At 27.5% G+C, this 24,502-nt stretch overlaps 1 protein-coding gene across 1 annotated transcript in view; it reads right to left on the bottom strand.

Annotated features, from left to right (window-relative positions):
- Nucleotides 1-19,842, bottom strand: part of LOC100205755 (H(+)/Cl(-) exchange transporter 5) — a 53,264-nt gene extending 33,422 nt beyond the window's left edge. Inside the window, exons 1-4 of the mRNA XM_065812945.1 lie at nucleotides 19,427-19,842; nucleotides 13,563-13,931; nucleotides 13,186-13,392; nucleotides 12,996-13,076 (exon numbers count right to left, since the gene is read on the bottom strand). Coding sequence (XP_065669017.1) covers nucleotides 12,996-13,076; nucleotides 13,186-13,392; nucleotides 13,563-13,931; nucleotides 19,427-19,678 — 909 coding nt within the window. The 5' untranslated portion in view covers nucleotides 19,679-19,842. The remainder of the gene's footprint in view (nucleotides 1-12,995; nucleotides 13,077-13,185; nucleotides 13,393-13,562; nucleotides 13,932-19,426) is intronic.
- Between the last annotated feature and the right edge of the window lie 4,660 nt (nucleotides 19,843-24,502).

The following is a 24,502-nucleotide window of genomic DNA, read 5'->3' as shown; positions in this document are numbered from 1 at the left end:
AAAATTATTTATGAATTCATAAACACTTACAAATTTTAATAATTTTAAACACAAATTTTAATAATTATAAGTAGTTACTAATTTTGTAACTGTTTATAATGATCTCAATAAACAGAATTAAGCTTTTGAAATATAGATAGACTTTTTTTTTTTTTCAATCAATAAAATTTATTTAAATGCAAAAAAAAATTTAAAACATTTTGTAACTGTTTTTGTTTTTCTATTTTGTTTACCTAATTTTCATTTTTTTTTTTTTTAATTTAATCAAGATTATATTGACATGTATTAGATCAAATATTTTTACCCACCGCCTGTTGAATATTGTTTAAGTCACCCCATGTGTCAAGAATCAAGAAAAAGTTGGCAAGATGTCTCATATCTAATGAATATTTCACGATTATATAAAATGAAATGAAACATTACATAAAATAAAATCAAACAAACAAACCTTAAATTAAGAATTAATTTTTAAAAAATGTATCAATACATCAAATTTCAACAGATCTAAAACTTGCACAAAGTTAAATCCGCACCTAATAATGTTGCATAATATTGGTAAGAACAAAACATCAAAACCTGAAGAATACCTCAAAAAATTATCTTATTGTTTCAGAAATTATACCTAACACCGAAAAAGCCTGTCACAAAGAAATCAGCAAAAAATTACTGAGATTTTGTCAGAGTCAGATAATTAGTCATTAATTCTGTATAGTTTAATAGACAAATCTAAGAAATTCTGAGTTTAATAGAAAAATCTTAAAAAAAAGGATTTTAACCATAAATTAAGCTTCAAGAAGACCCAAAGGTGATTGATATCTTTAAATAAAGAATATTTCATTACATTTTCATAGCAATTTTACAATTTTTCAATGGTGCAAATTTTATACCCGTATCAAAATCAGCCTGGATACATCGCTGGTATACCCGTATCAAAATCAGCCTGGATACATCGCTGATGTTACACCACTTTATATTATACAAACTATTATGTTAAGTATTTAATTACATAGATTTCCTACAAAAATAAAATTTGTCTTAAATCTATATTTCCTAAATTTTTTTGCCTTTTAATTAAAAAAAAACAAACAATTTTATTTAGATTTTTATTAACCAAACGATTTTGGCACTACAGTGCTACATATATATGCATGCATGTATGTATGTATGTATGTATGTATGTATGTATGTAAGTATAAATATATGTATATACATACATACATACATACATACATATATATATATATATATGTATATATATATATATATAAATATATATATATATATATACATACATATATATATGTATATATATATAAATACATACATATATATACGTATATATATATACATACATATATATATACATATATATATATATATATATATATATATATATATATATATATATATATATATATATATATATACATATACATACATATATAGATATATACATACTTTAAACTTTACCAAACATGCTTCTGTGAAAACACTAATTGAAACTAACAGAAAGTGATCAGAGAAAAAAGATTTGGTGAATACCTAGGACTAAGTCAGTTCAAGTCTAATAAATTATTTTCAACTTAAACAAAAAATAGTCAAGTTTTAGTCAAACAATGGATTTAGTCAAAAGCCTGGATTAAAAAAGTAGAAAGAGGAAAAAGGTAATGACTATATCACAGTAATGAGCAAGATTGCTTATGTTTAAGATAATACAACTTTTCTGAATTTTTTTAATGAAATGTTGAGGAAAGATTTCACAAAATACATTGGATTGATTTAGGTATTTACAGCTGCAAAAAATAAAATAGCACCACCACCAAAAATTGGTTGAAATTAGAATTTTTAACTATTTTTGATAATTTGAAAATCTTTTAAATACATATTTAAAAGTAAAATGGCTTATAATTTTTATAAAAAGCAAAATATACAAGTTTTAATATATAGTATTCATTTATTAAACAAAAATTCAAATAAAACACGAAAAAAATAATAGCACTACAGTTTTAATGTGTACTTTAAAATAAGGAAATATTATGAGATCAACTGTTTTAAACATTTTACAATAAATATTAGTTATTTCTTAACATATTAGAATTTTGTAGCGTGACCTTTATTGGCAATGGCTACACAACGTCTTGGCATCAAGTTAACCAAGTCCTGACATCGCTTTAGCAGAATTTTGCTCCATGTCTCCTTAACTACGTTCCAAAGTGACCTTCATGGTGGGTTTGGCAGCAGCAACCACGTTAGCCCACAAATTCTCGATTGGGTTAAGATCTGACGACTGTGCTGGCCACTCCATAACGTTCATTTTATGCTTCTCAAACCAATTCTTCGCCTTCTTGCTAGTGTGCTTTGGGTCATTGTCCTGTTGAAACATCCAGGACAACAGCATTTCATAGTCTGCATACGGCAACATCACTTTATCCAATATATCAACATAAACGTGTTGGTCCAAAAAAGGAGTAATGTGATGAATGGGCCCTACTCCATAATAAGAAAAGCATGCCCATATCATTATACTACAACCTCCATGTTTAATAGTTTTGATGGTATATTTTGGATTGTATTCTGCATTCAGCGGTCTTCTGACATACGCCCGAGAGTCTTTTCCACCATAAACCACAATCTTACTTTTGTCTGTCCATAAAACATCCTCCATTTTTCGAGTGGCCAATTTGAGTGTTTTTTAGCAAACGCAATACGCTTTACAACATGACTGGCACTTAGAAGTGGAACTTTTCTGGGGCTACAGGTTTTTAATCCATTAACTCGCAGACAACTCCAAACTGTTTGTACTGTTGCATCAATGTTAAAGTCCTTTTTCAGCTCGGTAGCTGTTTTAAAAGGTTCCGTTTTAGCGTGTCGGACTAAGCGATTGGCCAGCAATGTTGAAATAGAACGTTTTTGACCATGTGTTTCAGGCTTTTATTGAAATTTTATGGCATTTCTTATCATTTCATTGGAACACTCAACTAAACGACCAACTTCTCTATAATATTTCCCTGCTGATATCAACTTTCGGATCAGTTCTCGTTTTTCTGCACTACAATGCTTTCTGCGTCCCATTTTTATATGTAAATGTCTCCTACTAATACGAACTAACATAAAACGAATAAAACAGCAAAAAAAAAAACCAACGCTTGCTATTTTCACAATTATTTTTACCGTTATCAGATTATTTTACAACAAAAGAGTGTGTTGTGCTATTTTATATTCCAGTCAGAATTGGCATTTTTGATTAAATTCAAGCAATACCAAGCAGTTTTTTTCCCAAAATGATTTGTTTTAGAAAATAAACATGTTAGCTAATATTTTAAACAGCAAAGCTATAAAAAAAATTTATTTTGCATGGTGTTTTCTTAACAAAAAGGAAAATAGGCTTAGTGGTGCTATTTTATTTTTTGCAACTATATATTTTGTACATATGTATGTATGTATGTATGTATGTATGTATGTATGTATGTATGTATGTATGTATGTATGTATGTATGTAGTATGTATGTATGTATGTATGTATGCATGTATGTATGCATGTACAGGGCACGGCAAATCGACGAAAGTGCGAACGTTTGTTAAAAAAGACAGAAAAACGAAAGTCACATTTCCTCACTTTTACTAAAGCAAACGTTGGCGTTTCCTTAAAAATTTTAAAAACAAACGCATAACTTTAGCTATTTTTTTTCTAAATAATTAAGTGATTGGTAGTTTTTTATTTATTATAAAAAAACATAACTATTATAAAAAAACAATAAGTTACTAAAATCTAAAACACATTTTCAACGACTTTAAAATAAACCATGTTAATACTTCCTTCAGTAGCCTTACTTTTAATAATTAAGTACGCAACTGAAGAAAATAATGATGTTTTAGCATGGTTTTTACATGCATTTATTTAACTTGAAACATCTGTTATAGTATGTAAACTTATCCTTAAAAATTTCTTTATATTAAAATACAATATTTCTAGGGGTTATATATACCCTCGTTATTCAAGTAATGTAAAAAACCATTAAAAAACAAACAAATAATAAAACTTTAATGTAATGTGTTCTTGCGTCTTAAATAAGAAAAATAAGGTTTCCAAAACAACAATGTGACGTAATCACCTTCGTCTTCATTCAAACCACCTTCATTTGGAGAACGCTAGTGATGCTGTATTTCCAAGGACTCTCACTTTTCTCTTAACCCTTAAAGGACGGCGGGGTATTTTACTAACCCGGAAGAGTTTATTTTTAATTGCCACATCAACAAACTTTGCCTATTTAAACTGCCACTTTAGAACATCTTTTATTATCATTTAAGGAAGTTGTTAAATATTTTTGTTTTATTAATAAATTAACAATAATATTGATAGTTGAAAATTTAGTTACGTTAAAGACAGGGTATTTATATACCCCATGCAAATTTTCTCATTTTTTAGTTAGTAAATCAATAATTAGCTATATGAACTATGTTTAGCTTAAAAGACTTACTTGTGTTTTAGTTTTTTTTTATAGGTATGGGGTATTACTTATCTTTTTTATGAGTAAATTATACCATATATGCATTATATATATAAAATCACTGTAACAACAATAGTGTGCTTATGTTGCATATATTTTGTTTTTATGTCAAAAATATTTATACTATTGATACAAAATAATAATGCCTAAAATATTTGTTATGTATTTTTTACGTACTTTGTTTGATAAATACTAAAACTTTTTTTTAGAATAAATATAATATAATGAGTCGCCCAAGAAGAAATGCTGCAGCTGAGGCTTATAATATTATTTTTGGTTTAAATGAATTATCTTAAAGTGATGACTCAGCTGACAAAAACCTTACAGACGATGAATCAGATGCTATCATCTCTGATGAAAGTGATGAAGAAGTTGTTCAGGAAAATCACATTTGACATCATTTTACATCAAACATGATTTTAAAGAATGGCGAGGAAATTTGGAGTAAACTTCCTTGTGTAGATACTGCTCAGTCTTGTGCACACAATATTATTCAACAACCAACTGGCCCAACAAGGTTTGCAGCTCAGGTTTGGATACTGCTTTTAAACTTTTTATAACACCAGAAATGATTAGAATTATTGTCATTTACACAAATGCTGGAGTTCGTAGAACAAGACTTGATGGATGGGTTGACACAACAGTAAATGAGCTTTATGAGTTTATTGGAGTTCTTCTCGTAATTGAAGTGTTCCGTTCTAAAAACCAAAGCATAAAAGAGCTTTGGAGTAGATTAGATGGCATACCAATATTTTCGTCTTCAATGCGAAGAAATTAATTTATTAACTTGCAACGATGCATTCGATTTAATGAGAAAGAAACAAGAAATCAAAGAAGGTTTAAAGACAAATTTGCACTTTTAAGAATACTTTTTAAGAACATTTTTTATAATAATAATCTTTTAAGAACACTTTTTATAATAGAAATGTTTATTACTAAATGTAAGAGCAACTACAATGCAAGTGCATATCTTGCGAATATCTATTGATGAGCAACTAGTTACATTTAGGAGATGTTGTCCATTTAAGATGTTTATACCTAATAAACCAGGAAAGTATGGAATGAAGATATGGATATAATGCTGAAACCTCTTACTGCATAAACTTGCAACCATATATTAGTAGAGTAAATGGAGTACGTGATGTTGGACAAGGTACACAAGTAGTTTTTGAACCAACTGATCACATAAATGGAAGTGGTAGACACATAACAGCTGATAATATTTTTACAAACATTCATCTTGCACGTGCATTGCTAGGACGTACACTGGCACCATTATGACATACACTGGCACCATTAAAAAAAAATAAAGGAGAAATATCAAAAAAGTTATTGACAGCCTTACATCGACTAGTTTAATCTAGCATTTTTGGCTTTTAAAATGACTCTACTGTAGTTTTTTAGGTACCTAAGAAAAACAAAGCAGTAATAATATTATCATCCTTCCATCACAGTAATGGCATTGTTATGTACCATAATGAAAAAAGACATATTATTTTAAATTACAACAAATATAAAGGTGGAGTTGACACGTTAGACCAGGTTATCAGGTGCTACTCAAGTCACTGAAAGAGCAACCAATGGCCATTTATGATACTTTGTAATATTTTGAATATTGCAGCATACAAAGCTTTGATTTTATTCTTGTTAATTTACCCAAATTATAAAAATGGTGCTTCTCATAGAAGAAGAGAATTTTTAAAAGAATTATCAAAAAGTCATTAAAAAATTTGATGCAAATGATAATCTTCCACAAATAGTTGCAAATAATAATCTTTGCCAAATAATTGCACAAAATAACCTATTAAATCAAGGTCCAATTTAAGAGCAACACATAAAAAGATGCTATATGTGTCCTCTTGTTCATGACAGAAAAACCTCTCTGCAATGTGAATCATGTAGCCATTCTGTTTCAAGGCTTATAGCAAAATTGTTTGCAATAGTTGCTTTATTTAGAAGATACATTTTGTTTTTATTTGAATAAATTGTATCAGATATCACTTTTATTTAAAAAAACATTGAGAAAAATAAAATTTTTGTTGAAAGCACACATTTTAATTTAAAAAGTTCATCATATTTAGTATAAAAACCTATATTTTTAGTTGGGGTAGATTAAAAACACAGCTGTCCTTAACGTAACTTTTTTTCCCATCCTTCATTCCATCTCTACTTTAACCATGTTGTTTTTATTCCAGCCAAAGGCACCATGGCAATTTCTTACTTGAATAATGAGGGTATATATAAGCCCTAGAAATATTGTATTTTAATATAAAGAAATTTATAAGTATAAGTTTACATAATAGATGTTTCAACTTAATTAAATTAAATAAAAACTTATCTAAGATGTTAACTTTTAAAATCACATGCGTTTATAAAAGCATGGGAAATTTTAGTTAAAATGAATGTATTTGCAATTATTTAAAAGAAACCATGCTAAAACATTTTCTTCAAAAGTTTTTTTTTTAATTTTCTTATTGTTAAATTAAAGTAACATTTGCCTTTTTTAAAGTTTTAAAAAATTGTGTAAGATTTGCAGAAATATATATAATTTAATAGAATATATAGAACTATTATATTTATTGTAGTTTTCACTGTGCGTTTAACAGCACCAATAATATGATATTTTATTATTAAATACTTAGTATTATTATAAATAACAGGTGATAACTAAAAACCCGGACAAAGTTAAAGTTAATTTTGCTTTGTGTTAAAATAAGTATACATAATAATTAAAATATATTTTTTTTAGCTCGCATATTCTTTTTTTAGAAAAACATAAAAAGTATTTGAATCAATCATTTAAAAATGAAGGTGAACCAAAAAAATGAAGCTGAGCAGCGAAAACGTGTGTATGAGTTTTATTTGGAAAATATAAATCTCGGCAAAACATACACAGTAAAGCATTTTCTGGCTGAAAATATTCCAAGAACTACCATTTATGACATAATAAAACGCGCTGAAAACAAATTTGGACATGAAAGAAAGCCTGGAAGTGGTCGTACAGCCAAAAAATGCCAAAAAGTAAGATTTCTATGCTTAAAACCATGTTTGACCATCAAGATGGTATTTCACAGAGGCAAATAACTCGTAAATTCAGTATTTCGCAACCGTATGGGAATAAAATACTCAGAAATCATTCTGCTATCAAATGTTATAAAAAGCAAAAGATTCCGAAGGGAGATGAGCAAATGATGCTAAGAATTCGAACATGCTGCAGTCGGCTTTACCAAAATTACCGAGACTTTGAATGGATCATTGACAATGAATTGTATTTTACTTTAAATCACAGTTCAATGAATGGAAATGCTAGTTACATTCGGTGGAGTCAATAAAGTGATACTTTATTGACTCCACCGAATGTAAAATACAGTCAAAAAGAGAAGTTTCCAGAAAAAGTAATGGTCTGGATCGCTATTTTGGCCAAAGGTACCTCAAAACCATATTTTAAGGAATCTAGCAATGCTATCAACCAGTTTAATTACTTAGAGCATTGTGTTCAAAAGAGACTTATCCCGTTTATAGAAGAGCGTCATTTAAATGATAATTTTGTGTTCTGGCCAGATCTTGTATCAGCTCATTATGCCAAAAGCGTATTGGAATATTTAAAGGCTAAAAATATTGAAATTGTACCAAAAAAAGATAATCCGCCAAATTTACCCGAATGCAAGCCCTTTGAAAATTTTTGGTCAATACTGAAAGGTCTTGCGTATAAGAATAATTGGCAAGCAAGAAAACTTTCACAACTTAAAGAAAGAATTAAATATTGTTGGACCAAAGTTGATCCTAATGTTATCCAAGAAACAGTTAGTCGCACCAAGAGTTTGATTGACCGTGTCAGACGAAATTGAGTGATTGAATCAAATTGAATATTATATTGAATAAATTAAATAATTCTCTATAAAATACTTTTTTTACTTTTATAAAACATTAAAAAACGAGGAAGAATCACCAGTTATAATAGTATCATATTTAATAATAACTTAATATAATAACTTATTAAATACTTAATATAATATTATTATTTTTAAATGTTTTAAAAAAGGAATGTCAAAACAACTTTTATTTTATTTTCAGTTTCCTTTTATTTAAATTTCTTCAAGTTTATACGCTTTTTTATAAGTAATTTTTTATAGTCATAATGTTATTGCATACTAGTTATTAATTTGTGCAAATTAAACACGCTTTGCAAATGCGTGAAAAAATTGTTTTGAATTAATAAAAAATTGATAAAATTCAATAAGCATCTATGATATATTATTATAGATACTTATTCTAGTTAATAAGATATATAATAATTAGATAATATATATATTATCTAATTATTATATATCTTACTAACTAGAATAAAAGTTATTTGAAAATAAAACTCCCTAATAGTTTAATAAAAAAATTATTTAAATAAAAAAAAATTAAAGTTCAAAGAATGGAAAATAAAACTGGCATATTCATGGCCGACGACACATGTTTTGAGGTGTAGGTGCACAACTATTTCAAAAAACAAGTCCTCTATATCTAGATTTTCTCTTTTTTAAAAAAAAAGGGTCTTTAGAAAAAGTGAGAAAGTGAGGGGTGTCTTCCTACCCTACGTTGTCTGCCCTGTTATTTGACATACCTCTTAAATTAGACATTCGTCAATAAATAAAGAAATGAACGTTAACATTTATTAAAAAAAAACCATTTGTAGCGCCCTGGTGTATGTATGTATGTATATTTTTTTATAACATGTGACACAGGCTATATAAATAAATCAAAAAACCATTATCCTACAGAGTAATAAAGAACTATAGGTAAACCTAGGTAAGAAATACAAATGTAATTTTTTTGGCAGAAATAGTAGTACTGCAAATACATTTGCAAAAACTACATTTGTATTTTTTACTTAGGTTTACCTATAGTTCTTCATTGCTCTGAAGGATAATAATTTTTTGATTTATTTACACAGCCTGTGTCACATATCATAAAAAAAAAGTTTTAATTCCAGCCTGAAGCGAATTGATCTAAAAGACACAAATTCCGGCCCGAATTTCGGTACATCCCTAGTATGTATGTATGTATGTATGTATGTATGTATGTATGTATGTATGTATGTATGTATGTATGTATGTATGTATGTATGTATGTATGTATGTATGTCTGTCTGTATGTATGTATGTATGTATGTATGTATGCATGTATGTATGTGTGTATGCATGTATGCTTGTAAGTATATAGGTATATATTTATAAGCAAATGAAATGGCAGTTCAAGAGGAACATACTCAGTGGCAAATTTTTTTTAGTCTATTGTAAAATGCTTAATGAGAACCATTCCAAACATTGATAAAGACTATGGAGTGCACGAAGTTGCATGAATGCTGGTATTTAAAGGTTTTTGACATAAAAAAACTGTAGGTAAGTATATACAATATTAGGAAGTGGCTTATTTTTACTTATTAATATATTTATAAATTGTATTTTTTTATAAAAATGTTGGCTCATGACAAAAAAAATGTTTTTGAAAGGTATGAAAGATCTTTAGAACTATTTTCCGAAGAACTATGAACATTTCAACCTTTCAATGATTTAAAAATTGCAAAAAAACTTTACTCTACTTTAATAACGAGAGGTGGAAGAAAAAAACCAAGAACGAATGCTTTGATGTAACAATGGGAAGTTACAACGGAGCAAAAATTTGAGAATTTGTAGGCTTATATATTTTAAATTCCCTTACTAAAATAGTTCATTTTAATCAATTAGGCTTGTACCGCGATGATGGCTTAATAATAATGCAAAAAAAATCAGGGCCTCAACTTGACAAAGTCAGAAAAAATATTATAGAAATTTTCAGAAACATTGGCTTCCAAATTGAAATAAACATTAATTTAAAAATTGTGAATTTTCTTGACGTCACATTTAACCTCTCGGAAAATTCATATAAGCCTTATAAAAAACCTAATGATGAATTATCGTATATTAATATATATTCGAATCATCCCTCTCAAATCTTAAAACAAATTCCCATTTCAATTAACAATAGACTTAATCAAAACTCCTCTAATGAAAATATTTTTAACTCTTCCAAACGCGTGTATGAAGATGCTCTTAAAAAAAGCGGATTTAAAATTTTGAGCTAAAATTTGAAACAAAAATTGCAAAAAAGCGAAATAGAAATATAATTTGGTTCAACCCTCCGTACAGCAAAAATGTTTCAACAAACATTGGAAAAGCGTTTTTAAAATTAGTTAACAAACATTTACCTCCCTCTAATAAATTGCACAAAATTTTTAACAGAAACACTATTAAAATTAAGCTATAGCTGTACAAAAAATATTGAAAGAATTATAAAAGGCCATAATTTTGCATTGATTAATAAAAATGAATTTCTCAAAGAAAAAAATACTCAAAATTGTAACTGCAAGCAAAAACTTGACTGCCCTATGAATGGCAAATGCTTATCAAAAAACATTATTTACAAATGCATTATTTCCTCGCAAAGCAACCCTGATAAACATTATATTGGCTTACCCGAGAGCAAATGGAAAAAACGTTATGCCAATCACAAACAATCTTTTAAACATAAAAAATACTCAAAAGAGACTATGCTGTCTAAATATATTTGGCAATTAAAAGAAAAAAATATTAATTTTAAATTAAACTGGTCTATCCTAAAAACTGCACCTGCCTATAATAACATTTCCAAAAAATGTATACTATGTTTACAAGAAAAATTTGAAATTATTACTCATTTAGATCAAGAAAATTTACTGAATAAAAAATCAGAACTAATTTCTAAATGCAGACATGAAAATAAGTTCCTTATAAAAAATTATAAAAACAAATGACCAGTCCAAATTTATCCTAATTCTAAAGAATTCTTTTCATGATTTTTTAATTATCTAATGTAGTTGATGCAACTTCCTGGTTGCAAAATAATACAGTTATTACATAATTATTTATAAAAATTCCCAACTTCCTGTGAAATAATTTTTCTATAATTTGAAAACTTTTTTATGTTTAGACATTCTTCCTGATAAACCTACTGATGGTGAAACACAGTGTTGAAGAAATCAAAAATTAGATAAGTGTTTTTACTAATTTATATATATATATATATATATATATATATATATATATATATATATATATATATATATATATATATATATATATGTATATATATATATATATGTATATATATATATATATATGTATATATATATATATATATATATATATATATATATATATATATATATATATATATATATATGTATATATATATATATGTATATATATATATATATATGTATATATATATATATATATATATATATATATATATATATATATATATGTATATATAATGATACTTGTATAAGCATGATTATGTATCAATATCTAAAATTAAATCACTCATTAAATATATATTTTTTTTAAATTTACTTAAGAGTTTGTAAAAAAACAAAGCACAAAACTTCTTGTCCGGTTTTTTTTGGCCTTGACTATATACTTTAGTTTAGCGCTGCATGTTTTATATACATTCACTTGAGAATACCTTTGTGTGAAATTAATGTCCGAGGAAATAATAGTTTAGCAATCGTTAATGATAATCCAAATAGAAATATACTAATCATTAAAAATTATCCAAAGGGAATTGTTGAAATTATAAAATTGTCTATAATTGTCTAAAAGGAAACTGTTAAAAAGTTCAACTGTTTAACTCAATTGAAATGAACTTATTTCAATTGAGTTAAACAGTTTATATATTTTTATTTAAATCGAATTTTTTTAATGCTTATTGGCAGCCCCTGAAATTGGTGGACATAGGCTGCTTCGTTTGCCTAGGTGGGCAAACCAGGGCTGCCTATATTTTCATAAATATATTATAATACTTTTAAATGATTTCCACATTTTCCTTGTAACTTTAAAAGCTTTGACAAAATTTAAAATAAATCATCCTTTTAAATAACTGATGTTTTAAATAAAAAAAAGTTTTAAATAACTTAAACATCAAATAACAACTATCTAAAAAGTTTCAAGATTTTATTTAATATAATTAAAATTGTTTATTTTTATAAACATACTCACGTTTTTATTTGTATATTTTAATCATTTAACTTTTACCATTAAATAAATTCTATTATAAATTTATTATGTAAATTTTACCCCAAAAATTATATAAATTATTTTTATCAAAACGCATTAAATTAATTTATTATGACACCAAACTAATTTAAGCTGATAGGTTTTGTAAAAGCAGATGGCACAAAAAGCTAACTAGCTAACAAAAAGCTAAAAAGCTTGATTGGCTCATTAAGTCCTTTTTACATGAGCTTTTCTAGCTTGCACACTCGTTTAGTCCTGCTATGGCAGGACTAAATGAGACATACAAGTAGATTCAGTAGATAGCAAAGAAACATAAAAATCACAGAAATAAAAATTAGTCATAAACAAAATATTTGACATTGTACAGGCCTCTTTATTCTTTTAACTATATAAATTTGTAAACCTCTTCTAAGCTAAATAGTACTCCACCAATAGGTGCACCAAAAGCTACAGATACACCAGATGCTGCAGCTGCAGACAAAACCTAAAAATAAAAGAAACTCTGATCAAAATAAGTTAAATAATTTTGAAACAAAAAAATAAATAAATTGAAAACAAAAATTTTTATGACAATTTTGAGTAATTTTAGTGACCTCTCTTCGCTTTGCTTCATTTCCGTGATATTTTGGGAATAACCTTACAATAACATTTCCAACACATGTACCAATGTGCACCATTGGACCTTCCATTCCTAATTTTAATCCAGTGGAAACTGAAAAAATTAATGCCACACTCTTTATTAAAAGTGTCCACCACCCTAAAAATCCTTTGATCACAAATCCTCCTAAAATCGTTTTTACCTATAAAAGAAAATAATTAGTTAAAAGTAGCAAACCACATCATTTCATAAATCTTTTTTGAATTAACTTATTTATATATAAAATTTTATACTTCATAAATTAAAGCTTTAAAAAACAAATGATAAAAAAATAACTTTATAACTAACAGATGTCAATAATAATAAAAAAACCTCAGCTATGCCTGAACCACTTGCATAGGGAGCAAAAAATCGCACAAGAGAAACAGAAATGCCAGAAAATAAAAGTGCAGAAAATACATAACAAAAAAAATTGAATATATAGGATTCACGCTGCGAAAAAGTATTCAAATTGAATATATCAGACCATGGCACCCATTCCTTACAACCATCAATAGATAATTTACCAACTTCAGCATTCCAACAGCAAGTTTGTTTGTTAAATAAAATTTGGCTTTTACATACACCTTCCTTCAAATCTGTCACCCATTCAGATGTAATCACAATAATGCCTCCAAATAAACCTGTTGTTATACCAACAATGAATACTATTAACCATCCAGATAATGCATCATAGAAACCCTAAATACAATAAAATAATCAACATCATTACATACACATAATAGAGTTAAAACCAAAAAATATTAATGTTATATAATGTTAATGTTATATATATTAATTTTATATAAATTTTATGATTATTAAATTAAAATTTTCTCAACGGTATTTCAAACAGTCATGAGATTACATAAAAATTGCAAAAAGTAATAATAATTTTATATAATAATCATTTATATAAAAACTATTGCTTTAGGTGTTACTGCATAAAAAAATCAACTTGATTAAAAAAAAAAAAAAAGTCCACTTTTTCATAACTTTTTTTTTTTTTTAATCAAGTCGACATAAAAACTCAGTCTCAAAAGTAAACCAGGTTGTAAAAGACACATATTTAAGGAAAGTTATTTTTTTACTTTTAAAATATTTCCTTATGCTTGAACATGAACGTTTGTAATGATTGAATAGTTGAACTTTTTGAAACTTTTATTAAAACAAGTTGTATTTCAAAGTTCTAAATTACATATTATTGCAACTAGTATAATAAATCAAGATATTATGGAGTTTGCAGCTAGTATAATGGATATTTAAGTCAAAATATTATGAAGATTATCTTTTTATATTGTTGTTTTTATTGCAGTTATTTTTTTTAATGATTTAATTTAATTTTTTTAATAAACAATAATACAAGCAAACTTAATACTAATAGTGTTATTACTCAGTAACGCAACTCTCTCTCTCTTTTTTGAAAGTATCAAATCAAGTGGTCAACATCTGTTATGTTTTAAATATTTTAAACTTCATAATGAAAGCAATAATTTCATAGTAAATTTTTGAAAAAATCTTTGATTAGTTTTGAATTTTGGCAATTTTATTTTTTAATCTTTTACTTACACAATTCATTTTTCAAATTTCTAACTTTTTTTCTTTTTATTTTAATATTCATACTTTTATTTTAAATTGTTTTTAAACAATTAATTTTTTTATTTATAATTTAAATTTGCATAAATTAATTAGAAACACCATATACATAAACTAATTAAGTTGAATATGATGCAAAATCCAACATATGAAACCATATTAACTACTGTGGTTATTGTAGAAAAAACATTTTTGAAAAAATGTAAAAAACTTGTTTTTGAAAAGTTTCTGGTGGTACTTTTTTATTAGAGATTTTGCATTAGCTGGATGTAAGTCTGTTGTTAAAAAATATTTTAAATGGGAAGAAAAAATAAACATCAGTGACATATCCAGCAGTTACTTGGAGACACTAGCTTTATTTTTTTTTTTTTTTTTACTTTATGGTAAAAAAACGTAAATGTTTACAAAAAATCTTTGTTTAAAAAGATTTTCATTTCAGTTGTTTAAAATATCAATTGAAAAAATTGTTTGTTAAAGATTTTGTAGAAATGAATTACATAATTTACAGGCTCATACTTAATTTAATGTACCAAATCAGAAATCAACAATATTTTATGATAAATTATAATAAATTCAATCCTTAAAGAATAAAATATTTATAATGATGAAGAGTTGCAGCACCAGACATGAAGAAAACTTGGATGGTGAGTTTAATGTGTGATCTAACACATTTGTAGTTATTTTTCTAGTTTCATTTTCAAGCAAATTCATATTTTCATTTTCCTTTTGCTTATGATTAACTGGGTTATGAAGTGATTTTGAATCTGCGTTAAAGCTTGCTGCAATCTCACTCCCACAGCTGACAGTTGCTGCTTTCACCACTGAATCTTTTGTATGTTGTTTTGTGTTTGTAACGAATCACTTCTTGTGTAAATTGACCAACTACTGAGTATTTGCGCTATAGTGTTTTTGTTTTTTCACAGCTAATTAGACTTGTAGGGTGTTCTATGATTCTAAAAAGGTAACATAGTAGCAGATATGTGGATTTTGATTGCTTGGTTAACTTTTTCAACTAATACTTTCTAGTTATGCTTAGTTGGGAATGAATCAAAGATGCTTGTCCAGTTGAAGGCTTTTATTCCTGCTGAGGTGGCATCATAATTTGCTCTAACCCATTAATGCGTCTTTCTTTGTTGTCTCCAGCAGACCTTGTTTTAAAGCAGTAGGCAGCTTGCAATTACCCTAAGCATTAAGCGTAAAGCTATTATGTACGGCTAAAATGATTTCAGCTAAGCTTTATTACCTTTTAACTTTTAAATTTGTCTGTATAAACAGTAAGATAAAAGAAGTAATTAACTTTTATAAAAAACCAATAAACTTTTTAATGACGATTATGTAAAAAAGTTTGTTTCAAAGGTTTGAATGACAACTATGTTTGATATAAGCGCTATTTACAAATAACATAAATTCAGACAAAATTAAAAATAAAGGAAAATTAATTTTTATTAAGCTAAATTTTTTATAAAAATATTTAGTAAGAGAAAACAAATTTGTTCATAGTTGTCAACAATTTTTTTGTATGCAAAGTTATTAATCAAAACGTAAAAAAAAAAAACCATAAAAGAAATATTTTAAATTTTTATTTATCATCTTGCAAGCACTAGAATATTTATTTATACAATTTTTCATAACAATAAAAAAAAATTTAATTAAATTTCTATTTAATAACAAAAATAAATTAACAACAACAACAACAAAAAATTAAATTTTATTTCATATCGTTATTTCTGATACTTTATACATTTTATTTTGTTTTCTGATACTTATACATATATTTTTGTTTTGTTTTCTGATACATATACATTTTGTTTTGTTGTAATGATTTATTTTTTTTGTTTGAAAAACAGCAAATATTACAAGTTTGAAGCAAACTGATATAAAATTTATATACAGTTGATTCCCGGTTAGTTAAACACCAGTTAACTTGAACTTTTATTATCTCAAACTGTTTCATTTGTTCCCTTGAAATCTCCTAGTTGATTACTACTAAAATTCTCCTGTTAATTTGAACCTCAGATAACTCAAACATTGTTAAGTCGAACCACTTTTTTGTCCCCTTTCAGCAAACTTCTTCAGATAACTCAAACTTTTTGTATAGGAAGAAATTGAAAAGCACAAATTTAAAAAAAAAAAAAAAGTCGTTCCATATATAACATAAATAACTGTAGCCTAATAATTTCTTTATTTTTTCTTCGTTGAATTTAGATCTGATTAGAATAGATCATTACCAGATGTAAATTAAATTCTATAATAAAACTATTAAAAGATAAATCATAATAAAAACTGTTAAAAAACAATTATTGTATAGTTTTAATAAATTGCTAAATAAAAGAACACTAGTTTTTAGATGCAATATTATTACCAAATAATAAGGAAGTCATTGTTTTATTAAACTTTCAAACTTTTTGATTGCACTTTTGAATACAATTTGTAGTTTCTTTAATTGAAACATTTTCATGCTTTTATTAGTATAACGGTGAATATTTAATGTTTATACTTTAGCATTGAATAAAGAAAAATTGCCTTAACTTGAACTTATATCTCATATTAGCCAAAAGTCAAACCATTATCCTTGGTCCTTTGGAGGTTCAAGTTATCAAGAATTAACTGTATTTAAGTTTATATAGATAATAAATTAAAGTTTATGCTTAGGTTTAATTTTTGTCAAATTTTTTTTTTTTTTTTTTAAATTAGCTCATTTTTATCACAATTATTTTTTTGGTTTTTCTTCCTCCTATACATTTTTTTTAACTAAAAATTAAATTTCCTGTATATGTGTTCCAAAGCTGCATCAAAAATTTGGACAAAACACACAGTAAGTTATTATATTTTGGGAGTTTAAAAGTATTTATGTCATAAAACAAAAAGAATTTTATGACATCAAATTCACATTAAAGCTAATGCTTTAAGCATTTTTTAATTTAAAACAAAGCTCGCTATAGTCCAGATGTTGTTTGTTACAAATGAACGAACCATGAAGCATTGTGTTCAATAACTCAATCTGGTTCATTTGTGATAATCAAAGAAAGATTCAATTTCTTTGATAAGTATGAAAAGTTACCATTTGTGTAGGTTTGCATTTAGACATTATTGGAGCATCATTTTCTTTGATAAGTATGAAAAAGTACTATTTGTGTAAGTTCGCATTTAGACATTGTTTGAGCATCATGTCACTTTGATGCTCTTTTTGGACATGGGAAACTATTGCTGATGTGCTGTCCAAATTGAGATCATCATTTTGTGTGGCTAAAGTTGAAGTTGCCATAGATTAACATGGTTGAGTTTTAGATTAACATGTTTTGAGTTTTTCATTTTTCCATCTTTATTAATTTTTCAAGCACTTATTTGTCATTGTTGTGTGGACGATAAATGAAACTGAAGAGGATTCACTCACTGCCTAACTATATAATTCACCATATTTACTCTATGTCTGATGAGTTCAATTACTTTATGTCTGTTTAATTTTTTATATATATGGCATATTGTCTTTGATATGTATTGCCACACCTCCTCTGTTTTTGTTGTGCATTTGATAGCTTGGTACTCAAATGTCTGAGGTGTTGGTGAACCACATCCCTGCAAAGAAGAACAAGTCCTATTTGTCTGCTGGTTCTTCTGTGCCTATTCTTGCTATCAGCTCATCTCATTTGGAACCATTCAGTGAGTGCAAATTATTTCTCCAGAAGTTGTGGTGGCAAAGGTCACCACTAATAAAATAACAACAAGAAGTCCACTTAGACTTCTTGTTATTATTGTATTTTTCAACATTGATGAATCACACAGATCCAGTACCTTTGTTGATGATCCAGCGAAAGGGCCTTTCCAGTTTAGCTATTACAAACTCTCTTTTTTTTTCCTTTTTTTTTTTATAGTGCTGATGTTCAGCACTATAAAAAAATCCATCTTGTTCAGCTGGAGTTCGGACTTCTTGTGTGTAGACTCATGCAAACTCTTCTTTGTAATGGTAGTTACCCTTTCTATGCGTCTCACATTGGGTGGCTGCAGATTTAAGTACAACTTGGAGGACCCCAGCTGGCTCCGATGTGTTTTGATCACCACTTTAAGAGCTTTCAGTCTCTTTCCTCTCTTTTTATATTGGTAGACAAGTATAATTTCATCTTTGCTCACTTCAATTACATCCTTGATGATCACCTCATAGCTTCTGTTTGTTGATTCTTTGAGCCGTATGATGATACGTTTGACTCTCCTTTCTTCTCCTTGTTTTGGCTTCTGCTAAGTTGATGATAAGGTTCCGCTTTGTGGTGTCAAGAAAGGATGGTTTGCAATATGTTGTTGTTGTATTTGCTCCTGGCCTGCTATTCTTGGAATATTAAAATATTTTTCTCTGTCTTACTTAGATATTTTCAGCACTATTTGTTGGTCAACAACTTTATCTGCCCAAACAGTAGTTAAACTATAGTTTAGGAAGATTTCATTTCTTGAATCTGGTTTCAAAATAGGACTGGATACACCACTGATTATAAAGATAAAATACTTAATAACAGTTTAAATATTTTATAATAGCAATAAGGATAGTAATAACAATAACAATAATAATAATATACATACACACTTACATTTTTACTATATTAAATACTGACCTTAACTTTGTTCAAAGTATTTCCTTCATTCTTCAGTTTTGAAACTTTGCGTAATCTCATTCTATCTCTCATGCGATCTCTTGACCAATCGATAGTATGAAAATCATCATACTTACTGAGATCATCGGCCTCTGCTTTATATTCACACAAATCATCATAGAGAAAACTTTTAAATGCTATTAACTGCTCTTTTTCACTATTTTGACACACCTCTGTAATACCATCACCATTAATGTCTGCATTTGCCATCATCTTATTGATACATGTAAATTAATGTTCTTAAAAAAATTATTGATATGTTGAGCTCGTTACCTTAGCAGTTCTTTTTAAAGTTAAAAGTTAAAGTTCTTTTTATAGTTAAAACCAAGCAGATGGTAATGCAGAGCATGGATTATTTTCAAAATAGAATTTTTACTAAAATTTAAAAAAATATTTTCAATTTAAAATAACATTGAATAAAATAATGGTGTCATAACTTAATAAAATCTAAAAGCTTGTATGTAAAATATTCAACATTATAAAATTGTTAATATATTAAAATCAATAATACGCAAAATCTTAGGTTAGTAAGTGACCAGGGTCCCAGCCCCAACCCTGGCTAAAAATAAGACTTTTTATAAACCCAGCAAAATTTTTACGACAAAATTATAAGATTTAGCAGGGGTTGAAAGCTGGGGCTTGGAAAAAATTTTAAATACTTTATACACTATAAATTTATGCATACATTTACTATTTATCAAATACTAGTATACTTACATTTATTAAATAATTATATATTATATATATATATATATATATATATATATATATATATATATATATATATATATATATATATATATATATATATATATATATATATATATATATATACAGCTATTCAAAAGTTTAATCGAGATTAAACTTTAGAATAGCTGTAAAAAAATTTTAATCAAATTTTTCAGGGTTTTTTCAACTAAAAAAAAATCAGGAAAAGGAATTTTATTTACTTTTTTTATTTTTAAAAGAACAATCTATTAGCTATACAATAATATTAATAAGATAAGATAGTTAAAAAAAATAATTCAAAAAAATTAAATATATAATTATATAATCATAAAATGAGCATAAAAGTTTAATCGAGTTAAGGTTTAGAACACAAAAAATTAAAAAAAAATACAAATTTAATGTTTAAAGTGTCCTTCATTGACTCGATAGCAAAGAAGAATCTCATGTGGCACTTTTAATCAGTACTCATTCAGAAGTTGCTTCAAATGCTCAGTTGATTGAACTTGATGGTTTACCAATTGAGTGTCAATCCATGACTAAATATTTTTTATTAGGTTGATATCTGGTGATCTAGGGCACCAAGGCAACAAATTGATCTTCTTTGTGGTAAACCAGTTTGTTATATTATGAGCTGTATGTGTTGGAGCCGTCTTGCTGGAAGATGTAGTGCTTGCTTTTGCCATACAATTGCCTTGTTGATGAAATCCAACGTGTTTCAAGTGTGTTTTTGGAGGTGTATTTTGGAGGTGTATATGGAGGTGTATAGTTGATACAACTATTTAGGTGTATTGATTGATACGGCCACATACAACCAAGGCCTTTGTGGGAAAAACATCCCCATATGCCTACTGAGCCTCTACCACCTTGTGGTCTTGCTTGTAAATAGTGCTCCCAATATTTCTCAGTTCCAAATCTTTTAACGTATATTCTTCCTTTGCGGTTCACAACCTGAAAACTTGACTCATTGCTCCAAATCACTTTTGCCCAAATCTTCAACTGCCCAATGCAAACATTCTTTGCACCATTTTCTTCTTTTGGATTGGTCCATGATTGACAGGATAGACTTTCTTATTGCAATTTAAGATCCAGTACCTATTTTTGCTAATGTTCTTCTAACAAGTTCTTTGCTTACATTTCGATTAAAAAAGAATTGGTTAAATATTTGAGCTAGCTTTTGTTGCTGAGCTTTGGATTTATTTTACTGGTTCTGAATATGCTATTTTTGTCACGCTCATTAAGCTTCAGTGGTCTTCGAGAATGAGGCATGTCAACGACGTTACCTGTTAGCTCCTAGCTTTTCACTGCTTTTCGGATGCAAAATTCAGAAACACCCATAAGTTTACTCATTTCAACATTGGTGCAATTCTTTGATTTGACCAATTTAATAATATGCCATTTGATGCTCTCTGACATCAAAGAATTCTGACTTTTCTATCAATTTGCAAGCAAATTAAAATTTTTAAATATTGCAGTTATTCTTTAGATAATTTTTTCCAATTAAAATACTTTTTTCTAATTTCAAAATTATTTTTTTTATTTAAGAATCTTGAGTACTCTTTATATTTATAATTTATAGCGGAACTAAGTATAATAATTAGAGTGTGAAAAATGTATAATTAACTCAATTAAACTTTAATGTTATCAGTAAAATACATCGTATATTGTTTAAATAGTTTTAGGGAAGTAGTGCGGTATGTGTGATTTTTTTTTTTTGTCTATATTATCGATACAAAGATAAATAGTAAAACACAAAAAAAACTAACTTTAAATCTATATCCATTAAACTTTAATGTTGGAAAAACTGGCACATAGTTATGAAAAACGTTATCTCGATTAAACTTTTGTGCGTAGCTATATATATATATATATATATATATATATATATATATATATATATATATATATATATATATATATATATATATATATATAAACTAACTCACTTTTAACAAGGTTGCAAGCAACCACCACCAAATGTGAGTTACTAGAAACAAAGGATTGGGTTAAAAAGAAAGGAAACAACTTAAAAAGTTCTAGGTTGTATTAGTCATACAAATACAAAAATTAGAGTTTTGAGATTTTGTTGATGTGTAAGGAAATAAATTAGATAAATAAAAATGTCTATAGCATTTCCAGATACAATAAAAAGATGCAACTTTGATGAATGACAAGCCATGCAAAAATGAGTTTTGGTTCATCAAACTAAAGATGATAGCTTGTTTGAGCAGCCAACATGATAGTATTTGTAGAAAAAAGAAAGAGATGCAACCTTAAAACAATAGGAGAGTAGCTCAAGCTTGGCAGATAAACCAGGTCCAACTACATGATGATAGCTTGTTTGACGATAGCTTGTTTGAGCAGATAGCAAGCTTGGCAGATAAACCAGGTCATAGCAAGCAGATCAACCAGATGATAGCAAGCTTGGCAGATAAACCAGGTCCAACTACATGATAGCTTGTTTGATGATAGCTTGTTTGAACAAGATGATAGCTTGTTTGAGCAGCCAACATGATAGTATTTGTAGAAAAAAGAAAGAGATGCAACCTTAAAACAATAGGAGAGCAGCTCAAGCTTGGCAGATAAACCAGATCCAACTACATTTACAATGTGTTTTTAGACTTTATCTAAAAGTGAGAGGGTTGTTATTTGTCAATATTGGAATGTCAACAATATTGCGATAGTTGTCTCCAGTAAATAACGGAGTTTTGTTAGAGTTTAAATCCACAAGCCACAACCTTCCCCCAAGCTGTTATAGAGGAGAGATCAGATTTAAGATGGAGTGCTTGTTCTAAGCAATCAAAAAGACTTTATGTCAAGACAAGAGTATAAAGTTAAATTGTCAGCAAATAGAGCCATGTAAAACTCAGTAAGATTGTTATTGAAAATAAAGAGACAATACAGGAGCAAATATAGAACCTTGTGGTATTCCTAAAGTTACTGAAAATGAAGAAGAGTGCAGGCCTTTGATAATAAATTTAATACTGATTGGCAATAAGTGGTTTTATAATCTTAAAACTTTTATATGAAGAAAATAATACTAGAGAGAAGACTAATTGTAGGATGGTTGGAAAGGTCATATATAATTATATAACTTATTTAGCACTTAATAATAGTTTAGTGAGGATTGAAGAGAGTTCTGGAGAACACTATGACTAAGACACTATCACTATTGTAAGACTATGATGGAAATGTAGTTTAAACCACAAGCCATAGAAAATTAAATTAGGAATTGACTTTAGCATCAAAAGCGAGAGTGATTTCCATGTCTAACAATGTTTAACAATTGGTTTAACTGAAATTAGAGGAAGAGTATGACCAATAGATTCACGAGTCAAATAATAGAAAGAAGTCTTCTTTGCAAATAACTCAGTCTTATTCTGGGGAGAAATAATAAATCAGACCCACGATTTAGAGAAATAATGTTAGACTTACTTTAGTTAATGACACTTTTAAAGATTTTGCAAAGTCTCTAGAACCTAACATCTGAGATGAGATACAAGATTTAGTAAACTGAGAATAACAGAGCTAAGCATCAGGCAGGACCTTTTTACATTAACTTTTTGCAATAATAAAAAAGACATTTGTTCTCAATAGAGATGTTCTTGTTTTAATATAGTACCTGCACAAGAAGGTGAAAAACATGGAGTAGAATGAGATTTAAAACCAATGAGAAGGAATAAAAACTTCCATACCTGCTTGGATCCAGGAGGTTAGGTAAGAGGCGCAATGATGCATACAATATATGGATATAAACATATATGGATATACAGTATATGGATATATATGGATATAAACATATATTCAATACTTATTTAGATGCTAGCTTACAATATCTTTACATACTTGTAAAAACTTTAATACTTATATGGTGTAGTATTTGCCGAAAGGGAATATGATGATCAGATGGATGTGTGGTATGTGATATGACTTTAACAAGATAAGAAAAGGAGCCATAATCTTAGAGATAAGAAAAAATATTGTATTGAATAACGTTTGTCATAGAAGATTTAAGTGCTTTGGGTATCAGCAGCTTCAGGAGAAAATGGTAGAAGTTAGAAAACTTGAAGAGAGTAAATTACAAATGGTATAAACAAGTTTAATCGAGGAAAAAAGATGATGATGATGATGATGATGATGGTGATGATGATAATCTTGATCATACACTAAAGGAATCATTAAACATGGGGATGGCGAAGGCTTGATGCTTTTCAAGTTTTCTGTATTGGGACTACTATCGCATTAAAAGTATAATGGATAAATACATATATACCGTGGTGTGACCTAACAAAGTCCTATACTGTAAGAAAG

Source organism: Hydra vulgaris, chromosome 12 (assembly GCF_038396675.1).
Source record: "Hydra vulgaris chromosome 12, alternate assembly HydraT2T_AEP".
Taxonomy (NCBI): domain Eukaryota; kingdom Metazoa; phylum Cnidaria; class Hydrozoa; order Anthoathecata; family Hydridae; genus Hydra; species Hydra vulgaris.
Note: the sequence above shows the minus strand (reverse complement) of the source record. Positions and strands in the feature narration are given on the sequence as shown.